The sequence below is a fragment of the Pseudochaenichthys georgianus genome, chromosome 3, assembly GCF_902827115.2.
Source record: "Pseudochaenichthys georgianus chromosome 3, fPseGeo1.2, whole genome shotgun sequence".
NCBI lineage: Eukaryota > Metazoa > Chordata > Actinopteri > Perciformes > Channichthyidae > Pseudochaenichthys > Pseudochaenichthys georgianus.
This window is the reverse complement of record NC_047505.1, coordinates 5,077,968-5,094,672: the sequence shown is the minus strand read 5'-3', so window position 1 is coordinate 5,094,672 and position 16,705 is coordinate 5,077,968. Positions and strand designations below refer to the sequence as shown.

General features: G+C 44.7%; 1 protein-coding gene across 2 annotated transcripts in view; it reads right to left on the bottom strand.

Moving 5' to 3' along the window:
- Positions 1–16,705, bottom strand: part of LOC117461295 (transmembrane channel-like protein 3) — a 103,387-nt gene that overhangs the window by 51,644 nt on the left and 35,038 nt on the right. For both annotated transcript variants that reach the window (XM_034103117.2, XM_034103125.2), the window contains exons 4-5: positions 9,741–9,822; positions 9,345–9,451 (exon numbers count right to left, since the gene is read on the bottom strand). In XM_034103117.2, coding sequence (XP_033959008.1) covers positions 9,345–9,451; positions 9,741–9,822 — 189 coding nt within the window. The remainder of the gene's footprint in view (positions 1–9,344; positions 9,452–9,740; positions 9,823–16,705) is intronic.

Sequence of the window (16,705 nt, the reverse complement as noted above, 5' to 3'; positions counted from 1 at the left end):
GTGTGTGTGTGTGTGTGTGTGTGTGTGTGTGTGTGTGTTCCTCCCCTCGACCACCATATGCTCTCTCCCCTCATGTCCTGACTTTTCTCGGAATGTTCGCAAAAACAGAGAGGCTGACTTTTTTTAAAATATATGTTTTTTTTAGATGCTTTACTTTGATTAATTTCATGTTATTTGCAAGTATTTGTAAGTTACATTCAATACTGTATACAGGATTAGGGGCACAGGAAGTGGTTAGGAGGCGGGACATATATCCTATGCATACTAATTGATTGAAACAACGGCATTTTATTTTTCTCATTTTTTTAATTTTTATTTTATTTTGTAAACCGGAAGCGCGGGCGGGACATCCGCCGGAAGTGGGGGCGGGACATCCGGTCAAATGGGGCGGGACTTCCGGTCGAAGGGGGCGAGACTTCCGGTCAAAATGGGCGGGACTTCCGGTCAAAATGGGCGGGGCGACCTGTCACATTCCATGCATACTAATGTGATGAAAGTGGCATTTGTATAACTACTTGTATTGTCCTGTGTTTCACTCTTATTCTGTTGCTGCACGTGCATTTCTGGGGTATATCTTATCTTATCTTATCATTAAAGGTGGGGTAGGTAATTTTGGAGAAACCAGCTCGAGTGCGCTAGAATTGTTTAAATACACAACCGGAAAAAATCTGCCACTTCCTCACAGAGCCCCTCCTCCAACACACATGAACGCGCACATGACCAATGAGGGCACGAGATACGTTTGTGCACAGATGGAAGGCTGACAGGCAGGTAGGCCATCCAGTTACTTTAGCCGGGCCGGCTTAGATGATTGGTCGTGCTTTTTACAGTACCACGGCTTCCAGAGATGACATTTTTTTATGGATTTATTGTCAAAGCACTTCAGATATTGGAATATAACAAAAAGTGTATCTCGATCCGGTTTCTCAAACTTACCTACCCCACCTGTATGAAACATCTTTACGAATGAAACCCTCAAAAAGATTGGACCAGAAAGTTCAACTATTTTAAATCAAATGGGATCAAACAGGAGTGTGTGTGTTTAGTCAGCACTTGAGATGAACACAGGGCCGTTTCTTCCTATAGGCGGACTATGCGGGGGCATAGGGCCCCCGCGGCCACTAGGGGGCCCCCAAGCTGAACGTTTTTTTTTTTCATTCATCCGAAAAACAAAAAAAGTTTAATTCATACACACAAAGATGAACAAAATTAGTAGAAGTGGGAGGGCTGAAGCATAACTTGTGGAAAGTAGCCCTCCCGTGCATCATCCTAATACAGCGGCATTATTATTATTAGCGGCCCGTGTTCTGCTGGATCGGAGGCCTGCTCTGGTGCCATCCACCTGTCTTGGTTCCGGTGTGAAGGCCTGCTCCTGCCTGTTTCTGCTTCTACGGGTGCGAAGGCCTGATCTGAGATACTGCGGAGAAACCTGGAGAGTTGCTACGCTGCTGCCACCCTGCCTGGTTTTTGCTGCTGTCCTGGCGTGGTTCTTGCTCCGGGAACAGCGTGGATACTGTTGTGCTGGGCTGGGAGCATGGCGGGTGTCGCGTTTCTGCTGTGCCTTTTCTTGGCTGTGCTGGACAAGGAGAAGATCGCTAGTCGTCCTGAAAAATCTACTGGATTCGGGTATGTTCTGCCGCCCACAGTGGACATCCCCTGTACAGTTTCGGAGGTGTTGCACAAACAATTGTTGGTTGCACTGTCGCGGACATTCATTTCGGAAAATGTTTGTCTTTCTCACATGCCTGCCACGATGGTCCTTCAGAATTGTTTTTTAAACTCTAATCTCACTTTCGCGAAGTTTGCTGGTGACTCTAGAACAGCTGACAATGTATGTGTGTTGATTAAGAGGAAAAGGTGCTTGGTATTTTTATTGTTGTTACTATCAGGAAATGTACAGCCAAATCCAGGTCCACCTAGCAGTATTAGTCAAACAGCTACTCCTGCTGATTTTATATCTAGATCTGGGCTAGGTTTAATTCATTTAAATGTGCGTAGTCTGTTACCTAAATTAGATTTTGTCCGTATTTGGGCGAGTTCGACTGATGCTGATGTCATTGTCTTATCAGAAACGTGGCTAGATAAATCCATTTTGGCCTCTGACATTTACATAAATGGTTACAGTGTATATCGTACTGACCGGCCTAAAAAAGGTGGTGGCGTTGCCATTTATGTTAAAAATAAGTTTTGTGTAACTAATATGGTTTCCAAATCTGTTAGTAAACAGCTAGAATTTTTAGCCGTGAATATTGAGGTAACAAAGGGTCAACAGGTCATGGTGGTGGGCTGCTACAGGGCCCCCTCGGCTGTCAAGAACTCTTTATCGTCATTGGCAAAGCTGTTATCACAACTTTCCTACAAGTAAATAGTGCTGCTTGGTGATTTTAATTGGGACTGGTTAACTTCTGTGTCAGAGGATTTTAAAAACCTGTGTACCTCTTTGAATTTTACCCAGATTATAGACAGTCCTACTCGCCCAAATATTAAGTCCCCAAATAAATCCTCCTTAATTGATCTAATTTTAACAAATGTTCCACATAAATACTCATCTGTGGGAGTATTTGCTAATGATGTGAGTGACCACTGTGTTGTAGCCACAATTAGGGACACTAAGGTTAAACCACGTATCACAAAGAGAGACAAAAAACACTTTGTGGAGCAGGGTTTTCTACATGATCTGTTTGATTTTGATTGGGGTAAAATCAATCTGTGTGCTGATGTAGAAACTGCATGGTCTTATTGTTATCTTGGTTTTATGAAAATTATAGATAGACATGCACCTCTGTGTAAATTTAGAGTGAAGGGACGAAACAATCCCTGGTTTTCTGCTAAGCTGTCCAGTCTACTTCATGAGAGAAATAATGCTTGGGCTAAGGCTAGGAAATCTGGCTCAGAGGTACAATGGCTGCGTTTTAGGCAGCTAAGGAATAGCTTCACATCTCAAATAAAAAGTGCTAAATCAAAGTACTATTTGTCAGTTACCACAGAAAACCTGAATAATCCTAGGAAATGTTGGAAAGCCATCAAATCGATTTCCACCGGTGATATCCCAAATGAGCTACCTCCGTGCCTCACCACAGCATCTGGCATTATATCAGACAGGGCTACTATGCTAAATTGCTTTAATAAGCATCTTGTGTCTTGTGGCTCTCTGTTTGATTCTGTCACTGACTGTACTTCTGCTTCTGTGAACGCTCCAATCCTTGACTCTGAACAATGTGGTCTGGAAAACCCTTTCAGTTTTACTCCTTTAACTATTGGTATTGTTCATGAAGCATTATCCAAGTTAGATCCTAGGAAACCGGCTGGCCCGGACAACTTAGAACCTTTCTTTTTAAAGATTATTGCTCCACCTCTTACTTCTCTTTTTAACCTCTCCCTCAGCACAAATGCAATTCCAAAAGTATGGAAGTCAGCTTATGTCTTGCCTTTACTGAAAGGAAGGGAGGCAACTATTTTAAATAACTATAGGCCAATCTCTAAATTGTCAGTTCTGGCTAAGGTGCTCGAACGACTTGTGAGTGAACAAGTAAAGGAGTTTTTATGTATAAAAGATATCCTGTCGAAACATCAGTCAGGATTCAGAAAGAAACACAGCACCATCACTGCGACAATGAAAGTGGTAAATGACATTACTAGTATTTTAGATAATAAGCATAGTTGTGCAGCTCTGTTTATTGACCTTTCCAAAGCGTTTGACACCGTTGATCATCACATTTTAAAGCAGAGGCTAGCCAGTATAGGCATATCCAGCAATGGAGTGGGGTGGTTTGTGAACTACCTCTCTGAAAGGTCCCAATGTGTTCACTTTGATGGACTGTCTTCTGAGTGGTTAAACATTTATAATGGTGTACCACAAGGTTCTGTTTTAGGACCACTTTTATTCTCCATATATATTAACTGCGTAGGTGAAAATGTGGATGAAGCTACTTTACATTTTTATGCGGATGATACCGTGATGTACTGTGCAGGTCCCTCCATTAAAGAGGCTGTTGTTAAATTACAGGCTGTTTTTAACACTATTCAGACTCAGCTCTCTGAATTAAAGCTTCTTTTAAATGGTGATAAAACCAAGGTAATGCTCTTTTCTAAAGCTAAAAAGACACCAGAGCCTGTTTTAGATATTGTAACTACGCAAGGAATAACACTTGAAGTGGTTGGTTGTTACAACTACCTTGGTATCTGGCTTGATGATTGTCTCTCTTTTAAACTTCATGTCAATAACCTGCTTAAAAAGCTGAGGGTTAGGCTAGGTTTCTTCTACAGGAACAAGTCCTGTTTCTCGCTTGAGGCCAGGAAAAGGCTAGTCACTGTGACCTTTTGACCTGTGCTGGACTATGGTGATTTGATGTATATGAATGCACCTGCCAATTACCTGAGCAAATTGGATGCTGCGTATCACAGTGCTCTGAGATTTGTCACAAATTGTAAAGCGCTTATACATCACTGTACACTGTATACCAAGGCAGGTTTACCATCACTCTCTGTACGGAGGCTCAGTCACTGGTACACTTTTATTTATAAAGCTATGTTGGGCAAATTCCCGTATTACATCTGTTCTCTGGTAAAGCAGAAAGTTGCGGGCAGCTATTGTCTGAGATCGCAGGATGTGGTCTTGTTAGATGTGCCAAGAGTGAGGACTGTCTTAGGTAAGACAGCTTTTATGTGCGCAGCTCCACTTGCTTGGAACAGCCTACAGTCCAAATTGAAATTGAGCAATTTTATTTCTCTGAATGTTTTTAAGGCACGTCTGCACGAGATGCTTTCTGACACTATGGGTGTTTGTAAGTGTTGGTGAATATGTAAATATGATGTCCTCTATTGTCTATTTGTTTTTATGTTGTTTTTATGTTTCATGTGGAACTAAATTGATGCAGGTCTCCCTTGTAAAAGAGATCCATGATCTCAAGGGACCTATCTGTCTAAATAAAGGTTTGAAATGAAATGAAATTATTGTGTCAAAAACGTATAGAAATGAAGGAGTATAAAGAAATAAAGAGAACAAATTAAATAAAAGTTAGGGCAGGAAAACAATAAATGCATATATATACGAAAACTAGATATAGGGTCATTTTCTGCACATGTCAATAGCAGTTTCAACTATCTTTTTTTGGAAATTAAAATACTATATATAAATATATACATAGGTACACATGTACTTGGCAAATTAATAATAATAATAATAATAATATATGCATAATTGCATATAAACATTGTGAACACTTATTTCTAAGTGACTTTTTTACATTCATATGTTCACGCTGTGGTTTGGAACTGCTTTTGAATGTTATTAGGCATTTTCTTATGGAAAATGTTGTGCATAATCAGTACTGTTTTAAGCTGTACTATCTCAATACATTTTAATAGATTGAGTTTTTTTAAATATGGGAGTTGTGTGTTCATATTTACCAACACCACAGACTATTCGTAATACTTTTTTTTGGGATGTTATTATTTTTTGTAGATTTGTTGAGTACGTGTTTCCCCATATTTCGGAGCAGTAGTAAAGGTAAGGGAGAATTAGACTGTTATAAAGAGTATATTTTCTTCAAGAATGTTCTTAGTATGATACAAAATACCTATTGTTTTTGACAGTTTAGTCTGTACATAATTTATATTGTGCTTCCAATTGAGTTTTTCGTCAACAAGCAGTCCTAAAAATGTACATGCACCAACTTTATCTATCTCTGTATTGCAAATCCGTATAATGCAGTCATTTCTAGTCTCAGACTTTGTACTGAATAACATGTCATTTGTTTTGGCCACATTAAGGGATAATTTATTAACTGCAAAGCAGTTACATAGTATTTCTAATTCTGCATTCACAATTTTAACAAGATTGCCAAGATTATGATGGAAGCAGAGAATTCAAAGTTCAGGTTCAGTCTCAATATATTTGGAGAATTAAAATGAGCCGTCTTTATTTGTAGACAGTCAAGCCCCCTCCTGTGTTCGCAGTGGCGTTTTTATATGTACAAAAGTGGTGGGGCACAAAAAACGTAGATGTCTATATATAAGCTTCTGCAGTGAGGTTCATGGCTGGTGAGGCACTGACTCTTCAGGTTTACAAATATTATATTTTGACCTAAATCAAAATATAATATTATTTTCAAAAGCTTTTTTTGTCTGATACTTCGATTAATTTTAAACAGACAGTTCGACAGAAGGATACCCACACAATGTAATTTTATCATTTAAATATTGAATTGTTCTCTCTTAGTAAGATCCCATTTTCAATACAATTGTGGTCTTACCTTGACTTGAAGATGAAGTCCATTTGCCTATCCTTCTGGACAAAAATCTCTATTACTTTTTTGTAAAAGTCCTCCTTATCCTCTTGTAGTTTCAAAAGTCTATCATAAATCTAATCGATAGATTTATGATTACAAAATTATAAAAGTAGGGTAGACATGTGGATATTATCCGGCTGAACAAAACCTGAATTTATCTAACAGCTACGTTTCCCACAGATCTTATTTTGAGCTATTTTCTAAAATCCCATGGAGAAATCTCATTGCTTTTTTGTGGAGGGAAGCCATGCGCAGCTTACTTCCTGGTTTTAGGACGTGTCTCTCTCGTCTCCTCTTCACACACAACACTTTTCGCGGCACACGTACTTACAGCCAATCAGCTCTGAATGATGTGAGATGACGTATGGTGGGGATGGCAGCACTATGCCCCTATGGTCATTATTTTTTTGCCACACACATTAAATAGGACAATACAGTCACCGTTCACTTAGACAGTGAGAGGGAGGGGCAGGATCGGGTTTTGTCCCACATGGCTCTAAACAGCTCAATAGGTACACACTGTAGACACTAATTAGAAGAACACAGACTAAAACAGCAATGTACCGACGAATCAGATGATCAACCATGACCTTAAAATATATTTTATATATTTTGTTATTTATTTTTTGCATATTTTTGTAATCATTATTTGTAATACTTTCTGCTGACACTAGGTGGGGCTGTACCTGCCCCTAATGACCAGTCACCACTGTGTGTTCAGTGAAGCATTATATGCTTACAAATCCAATGTAGGATATAAACACGACTAAACTGCAATGATAGCAAAGCTGTGGCTTGGGTTTTTGGGGTAATAAAGTCCAAATCATGGGCTGACAGCACAACAATCACTCATTGGCTGACAGCGCAGCTAGCTAGCACCAGATGCTAACAACAACAATGCACGTAAGGTCTCTCTCTCGCTCGCTCGGGCCACACATACACACACCCTCCCGGTCTTCCCAATAGCCAGTCGGCAGTGTTGCCAACTTGGCGACTTTGTCGTTAAATTTGGCGGATTTCCAAACCCTCCGGCGACTTATTTGTGTCAAAAGCGACTAACGACTATTCTAACGATTTATAATGGTGTTATTAGCGACTTTTCTGGTGTTTGGCGACTCACGTATTGTTCTGCAGTTAACGAGCTGCCGTGAGCCCCGCCTCCCTCCCATAGTACTCACAGGCGCTCAGACTGACAGTTGCCTGGCGGCAGCAGAGCTGCTGCTGCTGCTGCAGTCAGAGAGAGCAGCGAGGAGACAACCACACTCCCCCTCGTCGCGACTGCAAATGAATTGCGCATGCGCCAACTGCCAAGCCGTCCTGGTTTTGAGCGGGATTTAAATGTAAATGTTTCTTCACTCACTTTCACACTATAATACATTCTGAGTTATGTTCTGCTTAAGACGGGAAAGCAAAAAAGTAATTTTACATTGCAGAATAGAGATATTTCTGATCTACTGTCGTCTGGATTTAACTCCGGTGGTTTCAAGTTTTGATCCTTGAAGGGTTGGGAACGTTTTTTGTACTCCCCTCTACCATGCTCTCTTCTACAGCCGCCATTACATGATATGCAAATTAGGCGATGACGTCATTCAGCGACTTATGACGACTTTTTGGACAGCCAATAGCTACTTTTCTTACTAAGGAGTTGGCAACACTGCCAGTCGGTGCCTGCCGGTGAGCGTGGAAGTGTGGTCTGCCACAAGCGGGCGGCAGGAGCGGGGCTGTCAGCATCAGCTTGTAGATGGTATTTTAAACTCGATGCTCTCTGAAACTACGGGGCGACCGAGGAAAAAAAATACACATGCGTTAATCGCGTTAAAATAATTAGTGGCGTTAATTTTTTTTTGCGTTAACGCGTTAACTTGACAGCCCTAATATATATATATATATACAGTGCAAAAAGCTTCTTAGTGCAATAATAAGCTACAGGGACGTTAATCTAACGTCGGTAATATTAACTTTATTTAATACAACATTTGCGGTACAAGATTTAATCATACAGCCCATGTAGTATAATATTTTACAAATGATGAATTACAGCAAACATGTGCAATATATCCATTATTACAGCTCCGTGGGCTGGCAGTAAGGCGATGTAGGTCCGTTCTTATTGTGCATCCATGGGTAAAGAGAAACGCATGTATTGCTGAACACGTAACATGAACGGCACGGTCCCGTGGGTTAGATGCACGTTCATAATGCAGAGGGAAATAACTCTCAGAATAACGTTATTAGCACATTATTACAATTTGAGGACCGAATGTTTTTAATAAGGGCTATACAAGTGTTCATACTGGGTAGTTTATTTAGTTTAAAAAAAATTATCACTCTTTCCCCATGTAAGTCAATGGGAAAAAGTGTTTCCGGGCCTGGCAACCAAACGGAAGTGTAGTACCGCCGTTTGGCCACAACGAATATTCTCATCTGAGTCCGGCGCACTTCCTGGGGGCTTGGCCCAGCTATAGTAACTGAACGAGAGAGTAATGTCAAATGACAGTACAATTGCCAATCATATCTTCCCTCTAAATGGGTGGGTTTTATTATCGCGGACAAGTTCCGCCCGCTGTGAAACTTTTCTTGTTTCCATAGCAACAACAACTTCCTGTCAACAGCGTTAACTCGCCTTAAAAATAAAAGCATGCCAAATTACACTTAAGACATACAATACAACTGCAACGAAAGTAACAAGCACAATGCAATATCCTTTTCAATTTCAAAGAACACAAATAGGGTTATTTACAGGTGTTGTTTTGTGTAGTAGAGGGTCGCTTTCATTGATGCGTTTTGCACCCCGGGCCGTTGTTTTGATATTCTGCTGAAGTATACGCTGTGACGTAATAACTCGAGGGAAGGGTGGAGGTCAGAGGGCCTAGGTATAAAAGTCACGGCTCGCCACTGCTACACTCTATAGCAGGGCTTTCTGTAAAAAACGTCAACATATCGGCCTCGTGATGCTTTCGCCTGATAACCAGGCAACGTCATAGAGCATCACCAGATGCTCAATAATATGGAATTGTCATTCGGTGGAGGGGTTTAAATCAGAGACTCACTGACCTCTGGCAGCACGATGAAGGCTCCGGTCATGATGGTGAGGACGATGTTGATCCCGAACAGCCAGCGGAGGAAGATGAAGTAGGAGGCCACGCCCGACCCAAAGTGACCTGAACAGGAAGGAGGAGACATACGTTAGACAGGTTTCATACTACTCACACTCAGTGATGTAGTGCTACACAACCCAAATGTATCTTTTTATATGTACCTTATGTACACTATACAATGTAGGATGGATAACTGTCCTGAACATAAGCACAATTGTCCGTCAACTGCCAGCACATGCCTGGATATGACTGTACTTTACAGATATTAAACAAAATAAATGTTAGCATTTCAGTCATGATTCAGTGCCAGCATTACTTTAGATGAAATTATCAGAACAAAGTGGTGACTCACTTTCGATTTTCTTAATCCTAACTTCCCAGGGAATGAACAGAACCAAAATGTTGTAAAGTACACGTGAAAGTTTCTTCAGGAGCTGCAGGGGAGAAAGAGAAATTATATTATAATATATAATATATATATATTTTTTTCCTTCTAATTTTGTATTCTTTTCTAAACCACAAACTGTTATTTACTCAACAATAACACACAATTAGCCTTGTGTTTATTTATTTGTTTGATTAATAAACACAAGTTGGAGTCCGTCAGGACCGAGGGTCGGAGCAGCTCATTCGAACACAGGAAGCTGTATTTTCAAAATAAGAGTTTATTTTAATATTATGTTTGATAATATATTTGTTATTAACTAGACCACTGGGTCATGTTAAGACCATCTTTTCTGTCGGTTTGGTTTTACAAATATCAAAACGACATATGTGTGGATAACAAAATACATCAATCATAAACTAAACTGGAAACAGCAGTATATTTTATTGTGTTGAAGGTGTAGAAGGTCAATAATAGAAATATAGAATATAAAATATCAAGAAGATACTGTAAGGGATCTCTACAATAAAACAGTTTAGTGCCAGATGTACAAAGATATTAATAGGAGGATGTGCAAAACAGAAAAACAAATTAACCTTTATTTAAACATTAAATAATACTTTAGATTAAGGTCTTCTTTTAAATAAGAAAAAAGCTTTGGGGGTATCTATCTACAGATAAATATTAAGCCTGACAAAGTACTTAACGTCTAATATATTGCTTTCCAGCAATGTTAACTATGTTGAAGCACTTATTTTAACTGATATTATACATATGTATTATACTCTTATAAGATGTATGTAGATAGAATAAGAAATGTGCAGAATATGACAGTTTATGACAGAATAGTTTAATGTTGGAGGTATACACACATATTGATAGATGTCTTGTAATGCACTGTTGAGGAACCTGCGACCCAAGTTGTTCATCTCCGACCTTGTCAGGTATTGAACATTGAATAAATAAAGAACACAGAATTGTTAAATATAAAACACAGAATTTGTGTGATTATACTGTGATTTACAAATAAACACCACTGCATATTTACAACTGTTACACATGCTGATGTAACGCAAATGTTCCAACTTGGGATCAATAAAGTATATCTTATTTTAAGATGATCGATGGCTGCTGCCATATTTGCAAAATGTGCCTCTGAACCTTGACAAGTGCATGTTTCAGGCTTATCAATGAACAACAGGAGGGGTCACAGACATAAGACCAGCTGTTAAATAAAGCTCTTCTGACCTTAGCTGGCATGTGGGTATATATATTAATGCTGCCCATTATGGGCACAAGCAATTTTCACCCATTTATTAATTATATGTTTTACATTTGAGTGTTTCCTATCCCCTAAACCTCCAGGGATGTACTGTTGGGGCAAAGCGTGGTCTGAAACCCACCTTGGCTCCGCGTGTCCTTTGATGAGCTGGTCAGATTATAAAAGAAGGAATTCAGAGCACCAGGATTTTAATGGCAAAAAACAACAATACAAATAAAGAGCACTCTGCAATAGTACAATACAGAGCGCTCCGGGCTAAATTCTACTACCGTGTGATATACGTACCACGACAGTCAGTCAGAAGACAGCGCCGAGTATGAACATTGGAACAGCTTAAATACAAATTCTGTGGGAGGAGTTGTGTCGGTTGCTCCTCCTCAGCTATTTGTTATTGGCGATTTCACTTCTGGGCGAGCCCTAGACCGTGAGCTGTTAGTTCTCCATTGGCCAGTTTCACTTCTGTGCGTGACCCTAGGCAAGGAGTCAGCAGTTGTTAACTCTGTCTGATTCGCTCCCTAGTTTATTTATTTCTAGTTTATTTTATTAGGATCCCCATTAGCTGGTGCATACAGATGTAGCACCCCAGATCAGACTCAAATGGCTAGAGGGCGTTGCCCAATTTCCCCATTTGTTCAATTACAGGATTTAACCATGAGATGGCGCTTTATTCACAAAATACACAAAGACAACTGGGTGTTGTAGAAACATCAATATTTTAGATCAAATAAAGTATATAGTTAGCAGTATATTTCTTGTAATATTGTTGGGGTGTTTTTACACAGTACAGTAGATTGAAGTAAATCAACTTATACATTAAGATAAGATAAGATGGACCTTTATTAATCCCGTGGGGAAATTCAGTAGTTCAAACAGCAACAGGGTGAGAGTGAAAAACGATAGTTACGGCTGTAACTACGGTTCTATGAGTCCCGGATGACCGCCAGAGGCGGTGCTTTAGCACTGGATATGTCCATCGCGCGCATGCGCAGCTCGAGTACCAATAACAACAAAGTCACCTGTGACCCACGTGACACCGGCTATATCAGCCGGTATTGTCAGAGGATCTGTTCCCCGAATCTTCTCGTGAGCACACAAGAATTCTGAGTGACAGGGAACTCTGGCGGTCATCCGGGACTCATAGAACCGTAGTTACAGCCGTAACTATCGTTCTATTTCGTCCCTACTGACCGCCAGAGGCGGTGCTTTAGCACTGGATGACCTATACCAACAATGTCATGAAGAATCCAAGCCCTTGCTCACCACTGGAAGCAGCGGAGCTCGGCAAAAGGACCACGCCCAAAGAATGGGGAGTGGCGACATTGACCTGATGACAACTGGAGAATGTGCCAGAAGACGCCCACGACGCCGCAGTGCAGATGGTCTCCAGGGGCACCCCTCTCAGGGCAGCCCAATATGTTGAGATGCTCCTTGTAGAGTGGCATCTCAGCCTGGTGGCAGGGGGCGGCCACTGGCCCCGTAAGCCTGTGAGATGGTATCGACAACCCAGTGGGGAAGCCACTGGTTAGAGGGCCTAACCTCCTTTAGTGCCGCCAGGGCAAACTCAAGAGTTGCTCCTCCTGCCGTATACAGGCAGTAGCCTTGATATACGCCCTTTGGGCACCCCCCGGGCACAGCAACTTCGATGTGCCGTACTCCTGAATGTCAAAGCGTGCCAGCTGGGCAGGCTGATTGAAGTGAGTTTGTGGAAGGACCCCGGGCGGGAATGCCACATTTGCCCAAAGGGCAACGCCTGAGAGTCTCACCTCGGGCATGTATTGTTTATGGAGAGGACATGCAACTCCCCGACTCACTTCCCTGAGGCTATGGCAAGCAGAAATGCTGCCTTTGTGGGCAGCCACCTAAGCCCCACCTGGGCCAGGGGCTCGAAGGGAGGAGATGATAGGGCATCCGGCAGCAAGGGCAGGTCCCAAGCCGGAGCCCTCGGGGTGCAAGGGGGACGCTGCCGTAAAGCCCCTCTCATAAAGAGGGACACCGACCTGTGGCACCCCGCCGTGGCGCCGTCGACCCGAACATGTTGGGCAGAATCGCAGCCACATAAATTCAGAGTGGAGTGAGAACGTCCACTATCTAGAAGGGACTGTTGTCTAAGCAACAATGTACATGCTGTCCCCAAGGAACACGCACATTCTTGCCCCCCAGTTGGGGTAGAAAGTGCGTGAGTGCAAGCTGCACGGCCCGAAGCTCTAGCACGTTGACCTGGCGCGCACTCTGCTGGGCAGACCACTGACCCTGAACGGTCCTGCCCTGCCGCACTGCACCCCACCCTGAGAGATATGCACCTATGGTGATGGTCTCCTGGCGGGATGGGATGGCTCCCATGGGCACGCCTACCAGGAGATAGGCCCTGCCCCTCCAGCGTGACGGAGAGTGGAGCAATGCTGCGACACCCTGACTTCACTGTGCCTGTGCCACTTGGCGTCCAAGTGAAGGCTGTTCAGCCACCTCTGCATGGGGCGCAACGACAGCGGGCCGAAGGGCCCAGCGGCCGAGGCAGCTGCCAGTCTGCCCAAGGGCCGGAGGAACTGAATATAAGGCACCCTCTTGCCCGGCCCACGTGGAAGTAGGCATCCCTCGGTTGGGAACCACTCCACCTGTGCGTATGCAGTAGTCGGCATATAGAATGGCAGCACCTTCAGGAATCTGTTGATTCCTCTGAGGTCCAAGATCGGGCGAAATCCGCCGACTTTCTTGCTCACGAGAAAGTATGCCGAGTAGAACCCCCTGGCTAAGCAGAGGGTCTTACTGGGTTGATTGCGTCCTTGGACAAAAGGACGGACAACTCTTGGCCCAGCGGTATGGCCCCTGCCGGATCGCTGACGACTGTCAATTAGACCCAGCCGAAGGCTAGGGGCCGGAGCTGTGGTCCGTACCCCTGGGTTAAGGTGAAAACCACCCAAGGGACGGAAGTACAGACTGCCCAGAAACTGAGCTGCTGCTGGGAAAGCAGCCGCCGACCACCCCCGGGATTTCAGAGCCCAGCCCCCCGGATCCTGGAGCCTCCTGGGGGGTTCCGGTAAGGCTCTGGGGCACGAGGCCGCCTGGAAGGCGGGCGACATGGGGCATGAAAGTCATTGGGAGGTGGTTGAGTGGGCCGCTAAGACCTCTGCAGACCACCCCTGTAATCCGGTGGCTGAGTGCGGCTGCTAGACGCTCCAGTGCCTCCAGGGCAGCTGATCTAAACAGCTCACCCCCCAACCGAAGGAGGGGGCTGCTAGGCAGCCCCTAGCAGCCCCTACACCGGGCCCAGGCTGAAGAGGCGACTTCATCATGCCCCTATCGGCAGCTAGCCGATCCACTTTAGAGGACAGCCTGTTTCTAGTCCTTCTATTGGGGGGAGCACACACCCATCGCTCCCTCAAGTCGCCGGGAACGGCCGAATTGATCTGGAGGAGGACGTGACAAGGAGAGGTGTCTGTTGGCTGCTGCCAGACGTTCCACCTCAGTGATTCGAGCCACTCTGAGCACCCGAGGCATGCAGCTACAGCTCATGCAGGCGTTTACCGTGAGAACCTCCCTCAGATGCTCGAATTTCGTCCCCACTGACCGCCAGAAGCGACCGAGGCAGGAGGGGCAGCGGTCGTGGCCGTCCTCGGGCTCAAGAGAAGCCATACAGGCGCTACATGAATGAACCATTCTGTAGGTAGCCAGATGCAGCGTAGCCGGGAGCGGGTGCGGGAACACAGCCTTCACCAGCTACCTGCTTAACAGAAAAAACAAGGCAGTTTGGCGTCTACCAGGAGCGGGGGCGAGAACTGCCTTCACTGGTTGAGTTAGAGACGAATGCCAGATGCAGTGTAACCGGAAGCGGGTGCGGGAACACAGCCTTCACCGTCTACCTGCTTAACGGAAAAATGAGGCCGTTTGGCGTCTACCAGGAGTGGAGGCGAGAACTGCCTTCACTGGTTAAGTTAGAGTTGAACGCCAGATGCAGTGTAACCGGGAGCGGGTGCGGGAACACAGCCTTCACCGGCTACCTGCTGAACGGGAAGAGTAGAGCGGTGCTACTACTCGCCGAACAGAAAAAGGGATGTAGCTACATCCGCATTACCGGTAGAGGGAGCAGGAGCGAGAGCACTGCCTTCACCTGGCTGGATTAATAAACACGGCAGTTCAGCGTCTACCAGGAGCGGGGGCGTCTACCAGGAGCGGGGGCGAGAACACTGCCGGCTGAGTTAGTGACGAATGCCAGATGCAGCATAGAGCGGGTGCGGGAACACAGCCTTCACCCGCTACCTGCTTAACGGAAAAACAGGGCAGTTCCGCGTCTACCAGGAGCGGGGGCGAGAACACTACCTTCACTGGTTGAGTTAGAGACGAATGCCAGATGCAGCATAACCGGGAGCGGGTGCGGGAACACAGCCTTCACCAGCTACCTGCTTAACAGAAAGAGTAAAGCCGCGCCGCTACTCGCCCAACAGAAATAGGGATGTAATTACACCCACGTTACCGGCAGAGGGAGCGGGAGCGAGATCACTGCCTTCACCTAGCTGGATTAGTAAATAAGGCAGTTTACCAAGAGCGGGGGCGAGAACACTGCCTTCACTGGCTGAGCTAGAGGCGAGTGCCAGATGCAGCGTAACCGGGAGCGGGTGCGGGAACACAGCCTTCACCAGCTACCTGCTTAACGGAAACCAGGCAGTTTAGCGTCTACCAGGAGCGGGGGCGAGAACACTGCCTTCACTGGTTAAATTAAGACGAATGCCAGATGCAGCGTAACCGGGAGCGGGTGCGGGAACACAGCCTTCACCAGCTACCTGCTTAACAGAAAAAACAAGGCGGTTTGGCGTCTACCAGGAGCGGGGGCGAGAACTGCCTTCACTGGTTGAGTTAGAGACGAATGCCAGATGCAGTGTAACCGGGAGCGGGTGCGGGAACACAGCCTTCACCGGCTACCTGCTTAACGGAAAAACGAGACCGTTTGGCGTCTACCAGGAGTGGGGGCGAGAACTGCCTTCACTGGTTAAGTTAGAGTCGAACGCCAGATGCAGTGTAACCGGGAGCGGGTGCGGGAACACAGCCTTCACCGGCTACCTGCTGAACGGGAAGAGTAGAGCGAAAAAGGGATGTAGCTACATCCGCATTACCGGTAGAGGGAGTGGGAGCGAGAGCACTGCCTTCACCTAGCTGGGTAAAATAAAGAAGCTAACAGCATACGCAAGACGTTAGCCGAGCGGCTGCTGCTAACGATCAAGCGAGATCAAGTCAAATAACACACATGTTTAAGACCAGATAACTAGCTTCTAAAGAATAGAATAGCACAGAGCCGTAGTTACAGCAGTAACCATGGCCAGGGCTCACACGGCATCTAACCGTAGTTACAGTAGTAACTATGGCCAGTACTTACACGGCTTAGAACCGTAGTTACAGTCGTAACTCTGGCCAGTACTTGCACGGCTTGGATACTTACACAGTATAGAGCCGTAGTTACAGTAGTAACTCTGGCCAGTACTTGCACGGCTTGGAACCGTAGTTACAGTAGTAACTATGGCCAGTACTTACATGGTTTAGAACCGTAGTTACAGTAGTAACTATGGCCGGTACTTACACATCATAGAGCCGTAGTTACGGTATTGCCTATGGCCAGTACGTGCACGGCTTGGAACCGTAGTTACAGTAGTAACTATGGCCA